Here is a 19123-nt window from a genome sequence, read left to right as displayed (position 1 = left end):
CCATAATAAATAATATTGACAAGGATTTTAGGAGTTGGTTTTTATGATGCTTCATTTGCCTTAGTAGCATTCACTTGAATTGGATCGAAGAAAACATTGCTATTGCAATTAATTATATATGCAAGATTGTGCTAGAAACACCTTACTAAAGTAGTACGAACAATCGAGATTACTTTATTCACAACTGAACTTAGCTGAGAGCCTTACTTAGGAGTTAAATGTATGCCGATTACGTTGCACCTGTTAACTTCCAGGTATCAACGATTCTTTTTCCAGGAATCTTCTGGGTTGGAAATGGTTGAAATTTAGTTTTTGCAGTAGTACTTCTGGTTCAGTGATATTTGAAACACGTATGTCTTTTCACCTCTTCCACTACTGTAGGACGTGCCATTCTTAAATGCCAGTAAACTTAGCATGGATGCATATTTTGGTATGAGAACATGGGGTATTTTTTAATATTCTCTCTTGAGTGCCAAGTTGCACACATTCTATGTAGGTATAGCTCATCCCCCCAACATAAGTATTTCTCTTTCATCCACACTCTTCATTGTGAAATACAGAAATGGGTCTTCATCTTGTGTGCACACAGCAGTATTCTTACCTCATTCAGCCTGGCTGTTTCATGACAAGAAAGAGGCATCGAGAATTAAAGATAGTTTTACTAAAGCAGAACAACCAAATTGAAAAGCCAGGAGACTGCGTTTAGTTTAGAGAATGGAAGCCTGAAGTCCTATGTCATCGTGGTTGAATTTATGTCGCAGTGGACAGAAGCAGCTATGCACCACCCCCTGATGAAATGGATGTGGAAATGGATTCGCAGCGTTAGAATCATGTGTGAGCAATAGCTTCTTGACAGTGAAATTATTAAACACAACAATGAGTTACTAGGGAAAATTATGGAAAACCTTCCATTTCTGAAAGTCATTTAACAGAAAAAAAAATGTATCTATCTCAGATGGTTTATGGTAATTCTGCCTGAGGCCAGGGATAAATTACTGCGACTTCTTCAGGCCTCGTGCAGGCCTGAGATTCTTTTATTTCTATTAGAATTCACAGTTTTCTTTCTGTCAAAAGTAATTTCAGTTGTCATTCTCCCAGGATATATGACACCTACAAGCGATTGAACTCCTAATCATTGAAATGCTTACTGAGGTTCAGTTTTTTATTTTACTTCAATCTGTGGGTTTAGAAAAATATCCATTCTTCAGGTTTTCCAGGCCTAAAGCGGTACCTACCACATCTGCCAGGCTTCAGTGCTGTACCTCCACCTGACTTCTTTTTGCATCACTCGGTGGTGCCTATTCCTGGCATTTTCTTTTCTCCACTCCTTTCTCTTTATGGCCCATCTCGTGCCCTTCTCGGGTAGGACTACTGATGACTCACACTCTGCTTCAGGAGGTGTAAATCCTGGCACTGCCCGTTGTGGGCTATTTGACCTTCAGTGTATTAAGCTGAAACCTCAGTCCCCAGATCTGTGAACGGGCCCAATACTATGACCTCCCTTATGGGAAGGCTGTACGGGTTATGTAACACGAGGTATAAAGCATGCAGCACTGTGCCCAGTTCATATTAGCTATTGTTTTCCCCTGTCGCCATCGTAAATCCAGCCTCCGCGTCTACTGGGTGGGCACTATCACTTTTACTCCTCCTCATCCTTTTCTCATGGCAAAGAAAGAATTCTACTTCTTGTTTTCCAAGCCTTCCTGTTTTCACTTGTGCTGTCAGCAGCATTTTCTCCTGTGTCCCTCTATCTTGGTCTTCCCTTCTCTACAGGTTCCTTTCTACAAACCCCACAAGTGTCTTTATAAACATGCTGTGTGTCCCCTGGGGTAAAATGGCACTCCATCACCCATAGGATGACATCAGAGCCCTTTAACATGGCGATCCAAACACTCCGTGACATTGGTCTCAAAGCCTTCTTTGGGTCTAACCTCCTGGGATTCCTCGCTTCCTGCTGAGGAGCAAAGATGCCCGGCATTCATACAGCCACGTGCGATTCCTTGTACAAATCTGAAGCTCTGTGTTCTTCTGTTCCCGTTGTTTCCTCTGCCTGCCGATTTCCTTTCCCATCTTTCCATAGCAAGGCGATCCTCACTCTTTGAGAGTCAGTCCACAACCCCTCCCTGGTCACCCATTGTAGTCTCTGCCTTCCCTGAGATATGCAAAGACTATGTTACATAGACAATATATCTGCCTTCTTGCTCCCAATATTTTGTGAGGCTGATGTGTTCCTCTTTACCCTGAACAGGAACCCCGAAGGAACCTTCACGTTCCAAGATTTTCTTCTTCGTTTCAGCACCATACTCCTCGAAAGGACAGTCCACATTCATGCTCAGCTCCCACCTCTTCCTCATCTTGAAGTATGGCTTTCTGTCTGCCTACACTACCTGGATGCACCCATGTCATGCACATATTCGCATTTTCTTGGAAGGTCCTAATACAGTGGAGCAATTAATGGTACAGACTCTGGACTCCCGAGAGACCTGGGTTCAAATCTTGTCTCTGCTACTTATGGCTGGGTGTCAGTGGGCAAACTTCCTCGCCTCCCTAAGCCTTGGTTTCCTTATCTGGAAAATGAGGCTTAAAAAAAAAATCCACCTGCCTTATGGGATTACTGTGAGGACTGAATAAGATAATGCATAGTGCTTAGCGGTGTGCCTGATACATAATTAATACTCAATCTCAATAAATGTTATTGTTTTTCTCATCAAAGCCCTCAGAACAATGTCAGCATACAATAAACATTCAAAACAAAATTTTTATACTCCAGACACACCAGGCAGATGGTGCCATCAGCCCCATTTCACAGACGAAGGAACTGGGGCTTAGCATTTAAGAAGTTGAACAGGGCCACAAACCTGTACTTCTCCTCTAAGATCTCATGACATTATTACTTAACAGTCCATCCCCTAACCCAGTGCATCCAAAGCAAGCTATCATTTCCTTCAACCTGCTATTCTTGATCAAGGTCCTATTTCATGGGAGCAGTGCCACGTCCCCAGTCTCCCCAAATCACGGTCTACTTGCCTTCCCATGCCCTGCCCTCCATCCAGCCACTGATAGGTTCAGTTCTCAGGTTCCTCTCATTTTACCTCCAAAATGTCTCTCGTATTCACTCCTCCCTCCAGACTTTGAGGACTGGACTGGTTTGGATGCCCTTGCTTCACTTCTTCGTACTCTTACTACAGTTGCTTTGTACATCTGCTCCCGTGAACCATTAGTATCTGCCTCCATCACCTAACGATACAAGGCCATCTCTGGGTTTGTTCATTATCTTTTCCAAGGAAATACATCACCAGGCATCCAGTAGACCTTCATGAAATGTCTGCCAGATTGAATGACTGAATGCTCTCACTTCCTCATTCACTTCTATCTCTCCAGCTCAGTGTTTCAAAAGTGCACAGGTATAATGATTTCAGTTGATAATGTAGGGAAGCCTCTAGAGAAGACTAGAGACCACAGTCTTTAGATGTTCCTCCATCGAGTAGAGACTGCCAGAGTGCAAGGATCCTGTTGTGTTTATTTTTACAGTTATATTTATGGCAGGTGATGCTGGCTTTCCATTTACAGTACTTTTATAATAAATTAAGTTTTTTAAAAGGGAGTGAATGTCAAGATAAATGTTAAGTGACTCATGATATAGAAATATGAGGATATGGCAGCCTTGGAAAGATGGTGTATGAATCACTGTAGTTTGGGAAACTGAACTAGTTTATACTCCCAGTATATGATTCAATGAAAAAAATATAATAGCTACCATGTAAACAAGATGTTTTTCTCCAAACCTGGAATGATTTTTATAACGTGATACAAGGTCGAGAGTTTCTCATTCATTCACTCATCTGACCACCAAGTCAAAAGCATTTATCGCTTGCTTGCTCTGTGTCAGGCATTAGACTGTATACCAGTGACACAAACGTTGACAAAGCAGGGCCCCTGAGGAGGGGCGTGTATGTGTGTCCACAGCCAGGAGGACAGACATACGGACCAATAGCAGCCATATAATTCTGGAAACAGTGCTAGAGGTGTGTCCCGGACCAGCCAACAGCTCTGCCTCCAGGACTTTCAGAAGTCATCTAAGGTGGCTTTTCCACTTCGTGTTTTCCAGGTTCAGGGAGAAGGGAAAGGTATTCAAGCCCAGAGTTTCTCAATGTTGGCACCCATGATATTTTGGATCAGATAAATCTTTTCTGCGGGGCCTATCCTGTGTATCATAGGGTGTTCAGCAGCCTCCCTGGCCTCTATCCATTAGATGTCAGTAGCACTTCCCAATTGTGGCAACCAAAAATGTCCCAGGAATGGCCAGATGTCCCCTTGCAGGGGGGGGTGGGGGAGAGACAAAATTACCTCAGTTGAGAACTACAATTCTAGCCTGAGGGGAATGCCAGATGCAGTGGTGTAGTGTCACAATAGGCACCTGAAAGTAAATACCAACAGCTCAAGGTGTAGGGTAAGTGGATAAAAAAGTGATATAAAGCTTTGGTAAGATAGGTGAGTCACAGGGAGAGAAGGATGGATAGATAGCGAGCAGGTGAGTTGAGATTTTACCCATCTAGAAACAGGAAGTAAGGAAACATTTTTAAGCAAAATCCCCTCAATCAGATGTGGGATTAAGGATGGGAAGTCAAATCCTTCTGAAACCTAAATGTCAGTCATTCCGAACCAGATGCCCAGGGACTAAATTAGTCAAGAAGCCCTAAATAGTTTGGTTGTCTAAAACAGGCTGTCATGTCTTCCTAACTAAATGTAAGAACATTTTACCAACCGAGCATATGAAAGTGGAGATTCTATTATTTACCAAGTTGGAATTTTTTTATTTGGAGAAACATTGTATTTTAGAAACAACAATGGTCTTTTGTAACTTAAGGATTCTAAAACGAACTTGAAGCAGTAGGAAATTTCATGTTTTAGCTACTGATCCCAATATTTCAGCTCAGTGGAAAATTGTATATATTATGCTTATATAATTTTAAAGTAGACATTCTAATTTAAAGAGTAGACATTACAAAGAATTGTATTTCCATACAGTATCTGTGTGAGATTTTTACCTTCTTTAACCAAAACCAAAATCAAAAAAAAAAAATTTTTTTAATGCTCATCTGCTTCTGCAAATAGCAGTTAACAGAAATGGCATTTCAAAGTCATAACAAATTTTTATTTTCATGATTTTCAGCTGGGAAGCTGAACTGAGTGCCCTACAAAATTCTCTCACTAACCATGAGAGGATTAAGCTGAAATGACACTTGATTGGGAAAGGAAATCATTGAGAAATATCTTAGCCTACATAAACATTATGGTGAGGTGTTATGGGTTAAGAAAAATTTAAATGGTTCAAATATCACTATGCCTCTGTTTTTTGTTTTTTATTTTAATAAGTATGGTATTTTCTTTTTTAGGAAGACAAATAAATAATTAACTGCTAGAATTTGGCATTTGGGTGGACAGAGACTTAAAAATCGAATATGTGGGCTTTGGCTTTTTCTCCTACTCACTTCTTCCTTGTGCTTCCCACTAACAACTAAATCACGAGCTACAATTTGTGTCTGTTCTAGCCGAGCTCCAGAAATCCTTTAAGAATGGCCATTCATAATGTTAGCTATATTTAGAATCAGGGAAAACTGTACTTTGCAGTGACAGTTTATTTTTGTATGAAGAGAAGTGAGTTTTGTTGTTCAGAGTGTTTTAACATGTATGAAACGACCTATATTTTTTATCTGTGTTAATTTCCACAGAGATTTCAAATGACTTTAGTAAATCATTTTGGTTAGGTTGTCCTAATATAAAGTATATTTGTCAGCTAGTGCTATAGACTTCTCAGTCTCAAGATATTCTCTTAGATACAGTGCAGCTTAATTTGGCTCCCCATTTAGAGGTTCAATTAGGAACTTGAAAGCAGTGATATTTATTTGGTAATAATCATGCACGTGCAGATGTATGTGCATACCATCATAGGTATGTGGGCACAATGAGTATTAGGCAGAAATGGCAATCTGTTGAGTATGCAACTATTAAGTACCACTGTGTTCTGTAGTTATGACTAAGGACATAAACATAAACCCTTTAATTAGGTTTTAACTTCATTTAAGAATATATCTCTTCTATATAGTTGTGAACAGTATGTGCTAATGGGGAGTAGGACAAAATATTCTATCAACCCTTTTAAAATAGAGAGAACATATATGAGAATATATTAAAAGAAAGCATATGTATACCCTGTAAAATAAAATATACGTATATACGTGTGTGCATGTGGGGGTGTATATATGTATGTGTGTGTATGTATATATGTACTTACACACTTTCAAGATTTTTCATTATCCTAAACTGGGTAGAAACTAACATATGAGAAGGTAAACAAACCAAATGACTGGAACGCTTGATCACAATGTTGTGAAGTTCGGAAGAGGGGAAGGTTGAGACCAAGTGGAAGTTTCAGCTTCTCTGTGAATTCACACATCTGCAATGCATCTTTTATCTTTTCCACAAATAGAGGTGAAAATATACAGTCACATCTTTCTAGACAAGAACCAGACCTGTGCTTCTCAAGTTAAAGTCAACGCTATGGGAAATTTCAAGTAATGCTAATCAGAATGAATGATGCTGTGCTTTGCGTGTGTGTAATAAAGAGCCATTTACAAAACAATTGCTGTGTCTTCTTGAGGAATTAGTTTCATTTAAGGTGTTATCTTTTTGTCTTTTTAGAAAGTGCAACAGTATACGTTAATAATTCAAGCTACAGACATGGAAGGCAATCCCACATACGGCCTTTCAAACACAGCTACAGCTGTCATCACGGTGACAGATGTCAATGACAATCCTCCAGAGTTTACTGCTATGACAGTAAGTACAGACTGTCATTCACAGAACTTAGGTCTGTGGTCCATTACTGAAAAGTTTTGTCGTGAATTATAAATGCCTTAAATAGAGGTGTGACTTGCTCAACCTAATTATAAATTGACCACTCGCTCAGACCTTTTCTGTCACCAGGGCTTTTAAATGAGGCACCTGAGTGATTTGTTCCCTCCTAGTCTCCAAATCCACTGATGAAGTTGTTGAAACATGCTACCCGGAAGAAATGGCCTAAAAATACTTCGTGCTGTAATAACAAAATATTTACAAATCCTTTGAGGTACACGAAACTGAATGGATGTTACCTGACTGATTTATACAACTTTGGCAGCATACAGATACTATCTCTTGAGTAAAATGATTTCCCTCAGACAAATCCTTTTCTCCAACCCTACATGAATCACCCAGGGACTCACAAATGGACACTAATTTTAATATTAATGAAACTATGACATGATTTGGAAGAAATTTTGTCTGCTGAGAAAAGTTATAGTATTTTTAAAGTCAAACATAAATGCTGTGATTACCTGCATTACTGATTTCCTCGTTGACTGTGGGTAATAAAGATTTAATGGGGCAGTAAAATCAGGGCAGCAGGGTCATCAAGACACGCTGTCCTTCACCGGTCCGCATCGCTCGTCTAACTGAGGTTTGTTTTTCTTGTAGTTCTATGGCGAGGTCCCTGAAAACAGGGTAGATGTCATAGTAGCTAATCTAACTGTGACTGATAAGGATCAGCCCCATACGCCGGCCTGGAATGCCATGTACAGAATCAGCGGCGGGGATCCCACGGGGCGATTTGCCATTCAGACAGACCCGAACAGCAATGACGGCTTAGTCACTGTCGCCAAAGTAAGTGCCACTTGGGTCACTGATCTCTCTGACAGGTCCATAGTTTATCATTTACTCTGAGGGTTGTTTTTTTTTTCTTCTTTCAAACATCTTCAAACCTGGAATTAACATATTTTGGGGAATCACATTTGTTATTTTTTTTGTTAATTTTTAATGTTTATTTATCTTTGAGAGAGAAGGAGAGACAGAGAATGAGCAGAGGAGGGACAGAGAGAGGGGAAGACACAGAATCCAAATCAGGCTCCAGGCTCTGAGCTGTCAGCACAGAGTCCGACGCGGGGCTCGAACTCATGAACTGTGAGATCGTGACCTGAGCTGAAATCAAGAGTTGGACACTTAACTGACTGAGCCACTCAAACACCCCACATTTATTTTGTAGTTTCTGTTGAGGCTAGGTTGAGACCAACATAACTGTTCTCACATTGTCTCTAGAATATGATTGCGTTTAAATCATTTGGGGCCAGTTTTAACATTCTGAAGACGGGACTGCCCTCCACAGTGTTAACGGAGTGCGCTTAGATATGTTAGTGATGTAGCACATCCTCAAGTATTAATTGATCACCAGTCGATAGCTATTAGGAAAGAGGCCCCATGCCTATTATTCTCAAGTTCCCCTTGGAGCACTGGCTCAGAGAACAAACCAGAAAATATCACAAAATTAAAATGGGTTGTGTAGGCAGAAAGAGGGCCTACATTGCAAAAACGTTGTGAATTTGCACTGCTGTTTTTAAATGCTATATTCAAGACTTAAAGAAATTCGTTCTTCTGATCTTTAATTGTCACAAACAAAACACCCTGAGTGCTGGAAGGAAGGGGCTGTTGACTGCAAGTGTAATGCATAGCTGTAATGTAAAATTAAAGTGAACATCTCTTCCTTCAAGCCCCCAGTGAAGAGATCTGTTCCCTTGTCTCTCATCCCAACTCTGTTAAGTGAACCCAGATGTGGGCCTCGTGTAGGTGCACCAAGGTGTCAGTTGCCTAGAATTCATGAGTGAGTAGAAGGGGAGTTTCCCCCCAGGAGGGGGGCATTGGAAATTTCTCTGAACACGCCAGAGCTGGGCCATGTGTTCGAATCCCAGGTCTGCTTTTGGTAGTGGTGTGAGCATGGCAAGTTGTTGAACCTCGCTAAGCCTCAGGTTCTTCATACAGAAAGCAGGGAAGATAATAGTACCTAAGTCATACCATTCTGAGGGATAAATACACTTTAATATGCGTTGAAGGACAGAACTCTGCATGAAAATGTTAGGTCATGGACTTCTCATGCAGCAAATGAAACCACTCGAAAGAATTCTGTCTTACTTTCTGGCTTTTCCACTGTCTTGTTTAAAATAATTGACAATGGGAAGTTGAATTGGTGATTTTAGCGTGCTAGAAAAACAAACTATGCGTTTGAAGGTTTGAGGGAGTGGTCTAGGGTAGGAAATGGTGCCGTTTGTGCTACTAATGTGGCTTTCTCATTAGCTTCAGCTCTTAATCCTTCTTAGACCATCTATGACGGCATGAGAGCTCTCTAAGCTCATTTTTCAAATTCTTATGACACGGTAATACTTATCTGCACCTCCACTAGAAGATGATCGAGGGAAGTCAGGAGTGAAATGAAAGTCCAGTCTGTTCACTTGACTCCTGGTAACTCTTCTATTGACAGTAGGATTCAATGGAACTTTGGAACTTAATGTTTACATTATGGGTTATTTGTGCATTACCTTCATCTAGAGTGTTGTTCTTAGAGCTGAGATTTTTACAGACCAGTGGAACACCTAAAATTCTTTTGAGAGACAGCCAGAGTTTTAGTTTGCTAAGTAAGGAAAAAACAAAAATAAAAAAGCCCTTCCACGTACAAACACTATTATTTTTCATAAGTGTGTGTGTACATGTCTGTACTTTAAAATGTTTCAAATTATGAATGATACATTTAAATAGAATTAAGTTTTTGCTTTATGAAAAAATAGGATTTTAATAGTTTCTGATTTTGGTTTTGGTTCTTCGTACTTCATCCCAGATATAAAAGCTTTCTTGCATGAGGCATGGCCTTGATACTAATGTTTGAGAATATAATCTAGACCACTGGGTTCTCACTTGACCTCAGACTATTTAGTATTTTTGATTCACAGTGCTGCTGTTAAGAATAATCAAGTTTTTAGATGTAGTTGAATAAATGCAATCAGTGCAGTAGTAATATGCATTATTTTGTGAACATAAATCTTTGAAGTACCCAAGATTTATAAATATCTTATATAAACAGGCTCAATCGTGATAAATATTTTAATCATTGACCATGCTAATGCGTGTTTTCCAGAAATTTGAGAGGAACCTATGGCGTTGTGAATGAAAAATTAATGTTTTAGAAATGGAGTCTTAAAGAAGAATAAACTGCAGAATGCAAATATTCTTATTTCCTGCAAAAATATGGTTTCCTTTTTTTTTTCCCCAGCCAATTGACTTTGAAACAAATAGGATGTTTGTCCTTACTGTTGCTGCTGAAAATCAAGTGCCATTAGCCAAGGGTATTCAGCACCCACCTCAGTCAACTGCAACCGTGTCTGTCACAGTTATTGATGTGAATGAAAACCCTTATTTTGCCCCAAATCCCAAGATCATTCGCCAAGAAGAAGGCCTTCATGCTGGTACCATGTTAACAACATTTACTGCTCAGGATCCTGATCGATATATGCAGCAAAATATTAGGTATCAAATGCTATTTGTGGCATTCTTAAAAATTTACTTTATGTGGTATGCTGTGCACAAAGTTTACTTACCATTTGAATAAAATATTTGAACTGGAACCCAAACTACTTATTACAAAATTTTTTTTTAATTCCTTGATGAAGCTTCCTCTCAGTAAATAGATCAATGAGTATATTAGATAGGAAATAGAAGAATAGATCTACTCGTGTAATTATTTGGAGAAAAAAATGTTCTCTGCCTCTTTTTTTTGTCCACCCCCTTTTATCTTTGTATATTTCATAATCATTTAGCCTGTGCTATTATACCAAATACTGCAAAAAGTTTTCACTGTGAGTAAACAGGGGACTCTCAGAAGCTGTAACATTTATCCCTTCCGCACACGTCAGAAAAAAAAGAAAACCCATGCCAAAAACAAGATATAAGAGCTAATTATTTTTGCCTCTTACCTGTACGGTAGTTATAGGACTTATAAAACATATCTGTAAAGATTTCCAACCTCAGCACAATCTAATTTATCCTTCCTGATGAGGGAGTAGGTCGTTGGCAGAGCACAGCCCACATGACTATTATCCATTGCTGGTGATGATAATTTTTTAAATTAGCTCATATTTTATTTAACTTCTTTCAGAACTGCTGCTAACAGATAATTGCATATCTTCCACATTTCTCTATACGTTGACATCGAGATAGAGAAATAGCTAATTAATAATAGGTGTATTGAACTCCTACAGCTTTTTACCTTTCAACACGCAGGGTATTTTTTCCAATCTGGATATTGGTTATCTGAGCTTGAAAATCTTACTCTCCACCCAGAATAAAAAAGGAGTTTAAGTTGATAAACCTACTGACACATATAAATCTACTTTATATAGACTCAGATGGTGGGACTTTTCTGAAGAGTGTCGTTCTGACTACAGTTTGGCCCCGTGGGGAAGGTCATGATGGGGATAGGAATGTAGGGGTGTCCCCACTATGACCTCATCAACACCATGATGAGTTGGTGTTTTGGGTGTGTTCCATGATAGAAAATTCAACTTCTATTTATAATGTCTCTTAAGTCCTATACTTTAGGGCTGCTGTTTAATTAGAAGGTATAGTTGAACTATTTTATTGGGATCATTGTTATCCATTAAACTAGACAAGAGACAAGAGTTTAACCACTGCAACAGAAATACTTTTCCATGCTAAAGCTGTATTTTCAACCAATATGTACAAAAACACAAGTTAATGGGCTGGTCGACATTTGGAATTAAACCTGTAAAGTAGGCTTTATTTCTTACGTAAATTAAAATATTTACTTACTAAAGCTTTCCTTTTGTAGATACACAAAATTATCTGATCCTGCCAATTGGCTAAAAATAGATCCTGTGAATGGGCAAATAACAACAATTGCTGTTTTGGACAGAGAATCACCAAATGTGAAAAATAATATATATAATGCCACTTTCCTTGCTTCTGACAATGGTATGTAATTAAACATGGTCATTGTATTACCCTGTATGTTGTTAAATAGTGCCTCATCATGAATGCATCATCAGGAAACGAGCTTTTCTATGTCTAGAAAACTGACCTTTTTTAAGCTAAGGCCCCTACTTCTATTTTCCGTTTCCGCTGGGTTTTCTCACATATTCCCTGTCTTCTGTAATGAATGTTCCCAACATCGATATGTCTTGCATAGTGCCTAGTACTGTGATGACAAACGTTTGTATTTCTTCTGCCCTGCTATACAATGATGCCTCGTTGCTACAAGTTGAGGGTAGCCTCAATGCCTCCATGGCATTGTTTTTTTTTTGAGGTGATCTTTTTACACTTCTTATGGTCAGTCTATTTGCCCACATCAGTTGGCCTGTCTCTAGCCTTTTTGTCTCTTTGTAATTCTCTGCCTCTCGTCTGCCTTGGCATAGGAAACTCTTAATTTCATGCACAAATTGAAATAAGTGAGTACAACACGTTTTTGTGTGTTCATTTTGGAACATATAGTCTAGCACCTTTTTTTTTCCCCTTTCTGGGTTTCTGCTGGATTCTAAATGATTGAAATTAATAGATAGCTACCTTCTTCTTCTTCTTCTTCGTCTTCGTCTTCTTCTTCTTCTTCCTTATTTTTTTAGTTATATAAGACAAAAATGACTTACATAAACCTGGTGATGGATTTGTTTTGCTTTGTTAGCTCTCAATATGACATGTGTTTAAGAGTGCAAGCTCTGAGAGTCTGCCTGGCTACCTGAATCCAGACTCCAGGTCTACCACTTTGGGATTAGCAATAAGATTTTAAATATATTCAATTTCCTTTTTCTCTTTTTTTTTATTTTTTAAGTTTATTTATTTATTTATTGAGAGAGAGCACATGCGCTCTATGCAGGGGAGGGGCATCGAGAGAGGCAAAGAGAGAATCCCAGCTGTTAGCACAGAGCCCAATGTAGGGCTTGATCCCACGAACTGTGAGATCATGACCTGAGCCGAAATCAAGAGTCAGATGCCTAACCAATTGAGCCACCCAGGTATCCCTCCTTTTTCTCTTAAATAGGGATAATGGTAGCAGCATCTAACTACTACTAGTGTATGGAAGAATATAAAGTGGCTTGTACCCGTAAAGTCTTTAAAACAGTGCCTGACCTTGTTGGGATGAGCACTGGATGTTGTATGTAAGCCAATCTGAACAATACATTATATTCATAAAAGATAATAATAATAAAAAATAAAACTGCCTGACATAAACACTCAAGTAAATATTTCCGTTACATGTTAATAGTTTTAAAACTGAATCATAACCATATTTTAAAATCATTTAAAATATGTGTGCTATACTGTGAATGCGAGCATCTCATAAAACTAGAAGGCTTCAATTTGGTGGTCAGGAAGCACAGTTTGAAAAATGTTACCCATCAACACTTCTGATAAGAACAGTTTTGATGGACCATTCTGGATCTTACATAATAAGATTCAATGAGATTGGTATCTATCATAAATCCACATGGTGACAAGCTCAAAGCAATATTTCTTATCGTTTCTAATATCAGACCTACTGTTCACATATTTGGAGTTGAAACGTAGTAGGGACAGCTTTTGCCACTGCACATCAGAGCTCGGCCTTAGTGTCTGTTTTATGGTCTCACTGCACGTAAGGGGTAGCTTCCCTCCATGAGGGAACTTAAAGCGATATATCTTGCACTATTATGTTGAGATTTAAAGGGCTATAAAATTATATGTATGAATGTTAGTTGTGAGTTACAACAAGATTTGTCATTCACCAAGGTGGATTTTTTCTAATTGAAAGGGTGTTTGGGATGCTAGAGAAGTAGTTGGTTGCATCTCTGTGTAGTTCTGATGCTTTGCAAATGCACTTGACTCTAAATCAAGGCTGGATGTGGAGCCCCAGGTCCATTCCTTAATGACTGGGCAAGGTTTTATACTCTCTGTGCCTTGGTTTCATTACTGAGAAGTTGTTTTTGCGTCTTGCCTATTCTATAAAGTTGTTATGAGAGTCAAATAATATTACACGTGATAATGAGTGTGAAAGGTCTTCAAACCGTGGAGTATCCAAGAGCTCCTGGTGCTATGGTCATTATTAGAATATTGTCCACAGCCCCCGTGTCCCCCCACCTTTGTTCTCCCTGCTTTCAGCACCATCTATAGCCTCAGACAGGTCCATAGAGATTTCTCCTTGCCTCTTCCTCAGCATGTATGTGTGCACCTTCCTAATTGCATGTTCTTGGCTGGGTCACTTAAACCTCTGGGTGTCTGAATTATAATCTTAACATTTTTTTATATTTCTATTTTACTATGTTTAATGTCTATTATGTAATTACACTAAAAACAATAATTATGTCACTATATATAATAATATAACATCATAAATATGTATAATCTCACAGAGGCTAAATTATCACAAAACGTAGTAGAGAAATCTTTAGGGTGGGTTTAGGGTCAGGCAGACCCATCTTTAGTAGCAACCGCAGCCCTTACAGGAGTGTGTGACCATGAGCAGTTGACACAGTCTTGGGTTCCCAATCCGTTCAAATGTACTTCACAGGATTACAATGAAATAATGTATATAGAACAGCCTAACACTTGGTCAGGCAGGTAGTTGGTTGATCAATAAGTACCATTTCTCTTCTCCATGGCATTTCTTCTCAAGATGAGGTCTATGGGTCTGTGTTTCCTGTAGATTAAATATTTCATGGCTGTGTTGAAGCTTTAAAGGAAATCTCATGCTCTTTCATGCGTATGTCTTAGTCCTCCATCAAGAGTAGGGTCCAAAAGATCATGAGCCCCATGTTCTGCTTCTCTTGTGTTCCCCACAGCGCCTAGAGGAGCGTAGTAGACAAAAGGCCCAGAGTAAGGGACAGGGACAGCAGAGCAGGTGTAGAAGCACACTCTGCAGGGGTGCCATGCATTGTTCACAGGGCTCAGTCCTGCACCCCAACAGGGGCAGCTCTGGGTCATGCTAGGAAAGAAGCAAAAAGTGGCCTTGTTGGAAAAACAGTGTGCCAGAGGCTGTGGCTACTAGATTTTTCCAAGGTTATACAACAGTAAGGGCAAGCAGGCTAGAAACTTGGAGGATTCCACCGTAATAGAGACTCGTGGGAAAGAATTGCTCAGTATTGGTTTGTGATTTTTCTCCTTTTAAGGAATCCCCCCTATGAGCGGAACGGGAACCCTGCAGATCTATTTACTTGATATTAATGACAATGCCCCTCAAGTGTTACCTCAAGAGGCAGAGACTTGCGAAACTCCAGACCCCAATTCAATTAACATCACAGCACTTGATTATGACATCGATCCAAATGCTGGACCATTTGCTTTTGATCTTCCTTTGTCTCCAGTGACTATTAAGAGAAATTGGACCATCACTCGGCTTAATGGTAAGAACAGGTTAATTATTTGACTATATGTGCAGTTGAGAGGTTTTGAAGCCTGATATGAAAAGTTAATTTTAGGTGCCTTATAATCTTCTCATTAAATATATTTTAAAAGCTACTTAAAGTTAAATAAGATATTAAAAGCTTCCACAGCTTTAAAAAAACCTTCATAATGCAGCATAGTTGCATTGCTCACTATATGCTGTTACGTAGTACATGCAGTTCTCGAATATTCTGCGTATTTTTATCGTATTATGTATTAACTACCAACTTTTTTTTTTCCTTTTTTCGTGTAGGTGATTTTGCTCAACTTAATTTGAAGATAAAATTTCTGGAAGCTGGGATATATGAAGTTCCAATCATAATCACAGATTCGGGTAATCCTCCCAAGTCAAATATATCCATCCTTCGCGTGAAGGTCTGCCAGTGTGACTCCAATGGGGACTGCACCGATGTGGACAGAATTGTGGGTGCAGGGCTTGGCACAGGAGCCATTATCGCGATCCTCCTTTGCATCATCATCCTGCTCAGTAAGTAGTTGTATTGTCTCTTGGATTTTATTTTATTATTTTTTTTAATTTGGTTTTTTTTTTACATTTATTTTTGAGAGACAGAGTGAGACAGAGCATGAGCTGGGGAGGGGCAGAGACAGGAGGAGACACAGAATCTGAAGCAAGCTCCAGGCTCTGAACAAGGGTTCAGCACAGAGCCCGATGCGGGGCTCGAACCCACGAACCGTGAGATCATGACCTGAGCCGAAGTCAGATGCTCAACTGACTGAGCCCCCAGGCGCCCCAGGATTTTATTTTTTTTAATGTTTTTTATTTATTTTGAGAGAGAGAAAAAGGGAGAGAGCAGGAGAAGGGCAGCGAAAAGACGGAGAGAGAGACTCCCAAGCGGGCTCTGTGCTCACAGCCCGATGCAGAGCTCGAACCCCCGAACCTTGAGATCATGAGCTGAGCGGAAATCAAAGAGTCGGCTGCCTAACTGATTGAGCCACTCAGGTGCCCCTGTCTCTTGGGTTTTAAATTCTTTTCCCACCCTAGATGTTTTGCAAAGTAACTTTTTGCTGTTTACCTTTCAAAACAATCTAAACCACTCTCTTCAACCAAGAGCACTTTCTTGCCAAATTGTATATGGGGCAGTCAGGTCCACTTCCGAGGGAGAAAAACCCTGAGCACTGTTTCAAGCACTGACATGGTTGCAGCAAATCCAGCCAGTGCACCCCTCTCATGCCCCGTTGCCGTTTTCTGGCACTGATGGCTTGGCGAGCTGTAGCAAACTCTTTTCATAGGAAAATGTTAAACCGTCTTAGCTAAGTTTGAGCACTCATGATTTGAGTATGAATTTATGACACGGAGTTGATGATTTAGGAAAATAAGTATATTGCTCTCCTTAGCTTTCCTTTGTATAAAGCACAGTCAGCAGCTAACTCCAGTCATGCAGGGATCAAGGTATTTGTTTCTGAAGGGCTACGTAAAATAGTGAGAGATTATACTTCATACAGCACATTTGATAATAGAAATGATTACACAGCTCAATAAATTGTCTGTCTTTAGAGCAAGTCTAGATTAAGGAATTGCTCCTTTTTCAGATACTTTGCAATCTTTGGTTCAATGGAATGCAAGAAATTAACCACTGGAAAGTCCTTTAGGAGCCCCTTCTAAGCATGCAGGTTAAAAGGATAAATTGCCTGGCCCTGTGTTTTATTGTTAAATAGCAGTAGGACTTAGTTTATTGTGTGATCATGCTACGCACCAATCACTTTCTTGAAAATGTTGGCCATTTCTTTTATGTTTTCTCCATTTACAAGTGTTCTGGTAATTTAGAATTCTGTCCCTTTATTCTAAGCAATTACCATAGAAGCCTGAGCATTTTTTACTTCCTGTGTGGAGACTACTTTGACTATAATTTGAAACCTGCATTGCTGTACTAATAATCCACTTGCTAGATTTAGCCCTGGAACAATGGCAAATGAGATCATGTATCTGGCTTTAAAAGGAGGATATTTACTTTTATGGCCAATAATAAAAATGTGCTCAAATAGGAGTCATTAAATCTCTTGCTTCAGGATGTAAACTGATATCCTCAGATTTTAGAGAGAATGCGCTCTTCGATGTGCACTTAGGGACATGTTTCCATTTGAACTAAAATGTGGCATATATGCCAACCTTATCAGGAAAGACTTCGACGTGACGGACTTTGGCATAAGGGGTGACTAGCATTTTGAAGGAAAATGAATTGGTGCTGATTTTGACGTCAACCCTCTGGAAGATTCATGGTGCCAGATCTGGCAGAAAAATGTAAAGCCTGAAAGCCTGATGTTATTTCAGTGCACCAGCGAATCCCGTCGGCTTCTTAACCTGAAACGTGCAATTTAATAGGAGCGGGAATGCAGAATGGTGTAGTAGAAAAGCACAGCCTTTGGGAGCCCAAAATCCTCAAGATCCAGTTGGCGATCCAGTTCCGATTTGCTCCCCAAGTCATCCTGGCAAGCACTTACCTTCCTTGGGGAGTACTGTTCCCTCTGATTTCCGAGGGTATAATGATGGCCGAGCAACCTCAGTGAAATAGCAGTTACATAACAAGTAACAATTTAACTTACTATTGTTTGTTGGTTTGGAATTTACAAGCCCTTATATTAGGAGTATCCTATCCTCCAGCAAGCAGAAGGGAGAGATGGAAATGGTTCTCATCCCCATCTGTAAATGATAATACTGAGCATGGACATTTCGCCAGTGAGTTCAAAGGACACCAGGTTCTGGAACCCAGGGTTTCACACTCAATACCCAGTGCTTGAACCCTGCTTTGTCTTCTCTCTCTTCACGGGAGGCCAGAAAGAGATAAGAGAGAGGAAGCTGCATTACAAGCTTTTGGCCCATATAAGTGTGTTAGTGGTATTAAAGGCTATGATGAGAAAGGTCATGTTTTAAAAGCTATGACATTATGCTGTTTTTTACTCTTTTTCCACCTAGTCCTCGTTCTGATGTTTGTGGTATGGATGAAACGCCGGGATAAAGAGCGCCAGGCCAAGCAACTTTTAATTGATCCAGAAGATGATGTAAGAGATAATATTTTAAAATATGATGAAGAAGGTGGAGGAGAAGAAGATCAGGTGAGCCATATTTTAAACCTTTAAAATGGAATTTTGTGATCCTATAATCTCAGTGGTAGAACAGATGTTAATATGTGCAGTAAGAAAATGGTATCAAGGTTCCTTTGCTTATCACATTATCAAATATTTGGTGGGACTTCTTCCCTAGGTGTCCTTCACATTTCTTGAATTTTTTTTTCAAAGTGCCAGATGTCACTGTATTTATTTTGTAAGAAAATCACTAACATTGTTTCAAGGAGCTAGGACTTAAACCCAGCTTCAGTTAAAATAATGCTAATAAAAATGTGTCTCTTTATATGTCCCCTTCATTGGATACCCAAAATAGAAGTAAAAGTGGCTTCTACAATGGGATTTACATCTACTATATACACAAGACAAGCACTAGATAATTCATTCTACAAATATTTACCAAGCAAGTTCAATATTCCGGACACTATTTTGGTCACTGGGGATATGGAAGTGGGAAAAGTCAGCAAATATTTGCCCTCAAGAGTCTTACATTCTTGAGAAGTATTTGAAATTAGAGACAATAATTTCTAGTTCATCTTTGTATCTGTAGTGTCTTTCATGATGCCTGGCTCATAGTAGTTGCTCAACAAATGTTGAAGTTCCCATCTGGCTATAAAATAGCATGAGCTTCTGTATCACTGTGTACATGGGGCACTGTATATGCATTCAGAGTTGAGAGTGACCAGAAGGGGAAACACAAAGATCTTTATGTGCAGATTTTAGGTATTATCCCAGCTAACACTTAGAATGCCTG

The 19123-nt window shown here is 39.4% G+C and overlaps 1 protein-coding gene across 2 annotated transcripts in view; it reads left to right on the top strand.

The window, feature by feature from the left end:
* The window catches only part of CDH2 (cadherin 2), a 214504-nt gene that overhangs the window by 164000 nt on the left and 31381 nt on the right, over window positions 1–19123 (top strand). For both annotated transcript variants that reach the window (XM_023241848.2, XM_006938831.5), the window contains exons 8-14: window positions 6703–6840; window positions 7516–7701; window positions 10133–10386; window positions 11708–11850; window positions 15015–15248; window positions 15542–15775; window positions 18221–18360. In XM_023241848.2, the coding sequence (XP_023097616.1) occupies window positions 6703–6840; window positions 7516–7701; window positions 10133–10386; window positions 11708–11850; window positions 15015–15248; window positions 15542–15775; window positions 18221–18360 (1329 nt within the window). The remainder of the gene's footprint in view (window positions 1–6702; window positions 6841–7515; window positions 7702–10132; window positions 10387–11707; window positions 11851–15014; window positions 15249–15541; window positions 15776–18220; window positions 18361–19123) is intronic.

The sequence above is a fragment of the Felis catus genome, chromosome D3 (genome assembly GCF_018350175.1).
Source record: "Felis catus isolate Fca126 chromosome D3, F.catus_Fca126_mat1.0, whole genome shotgun sequence".
Classification (NCBI taxonomy): domain Eukaryota; kingdom Metazoa; phylum Chordata; class Mammalia; order Carnivora; family Felidae; genus Felis; species Felis catus.
Note: the sequence above shows the minus strand (reverse complement) of the source record. Positions and strands in the feature narration are given on the sequence as shown.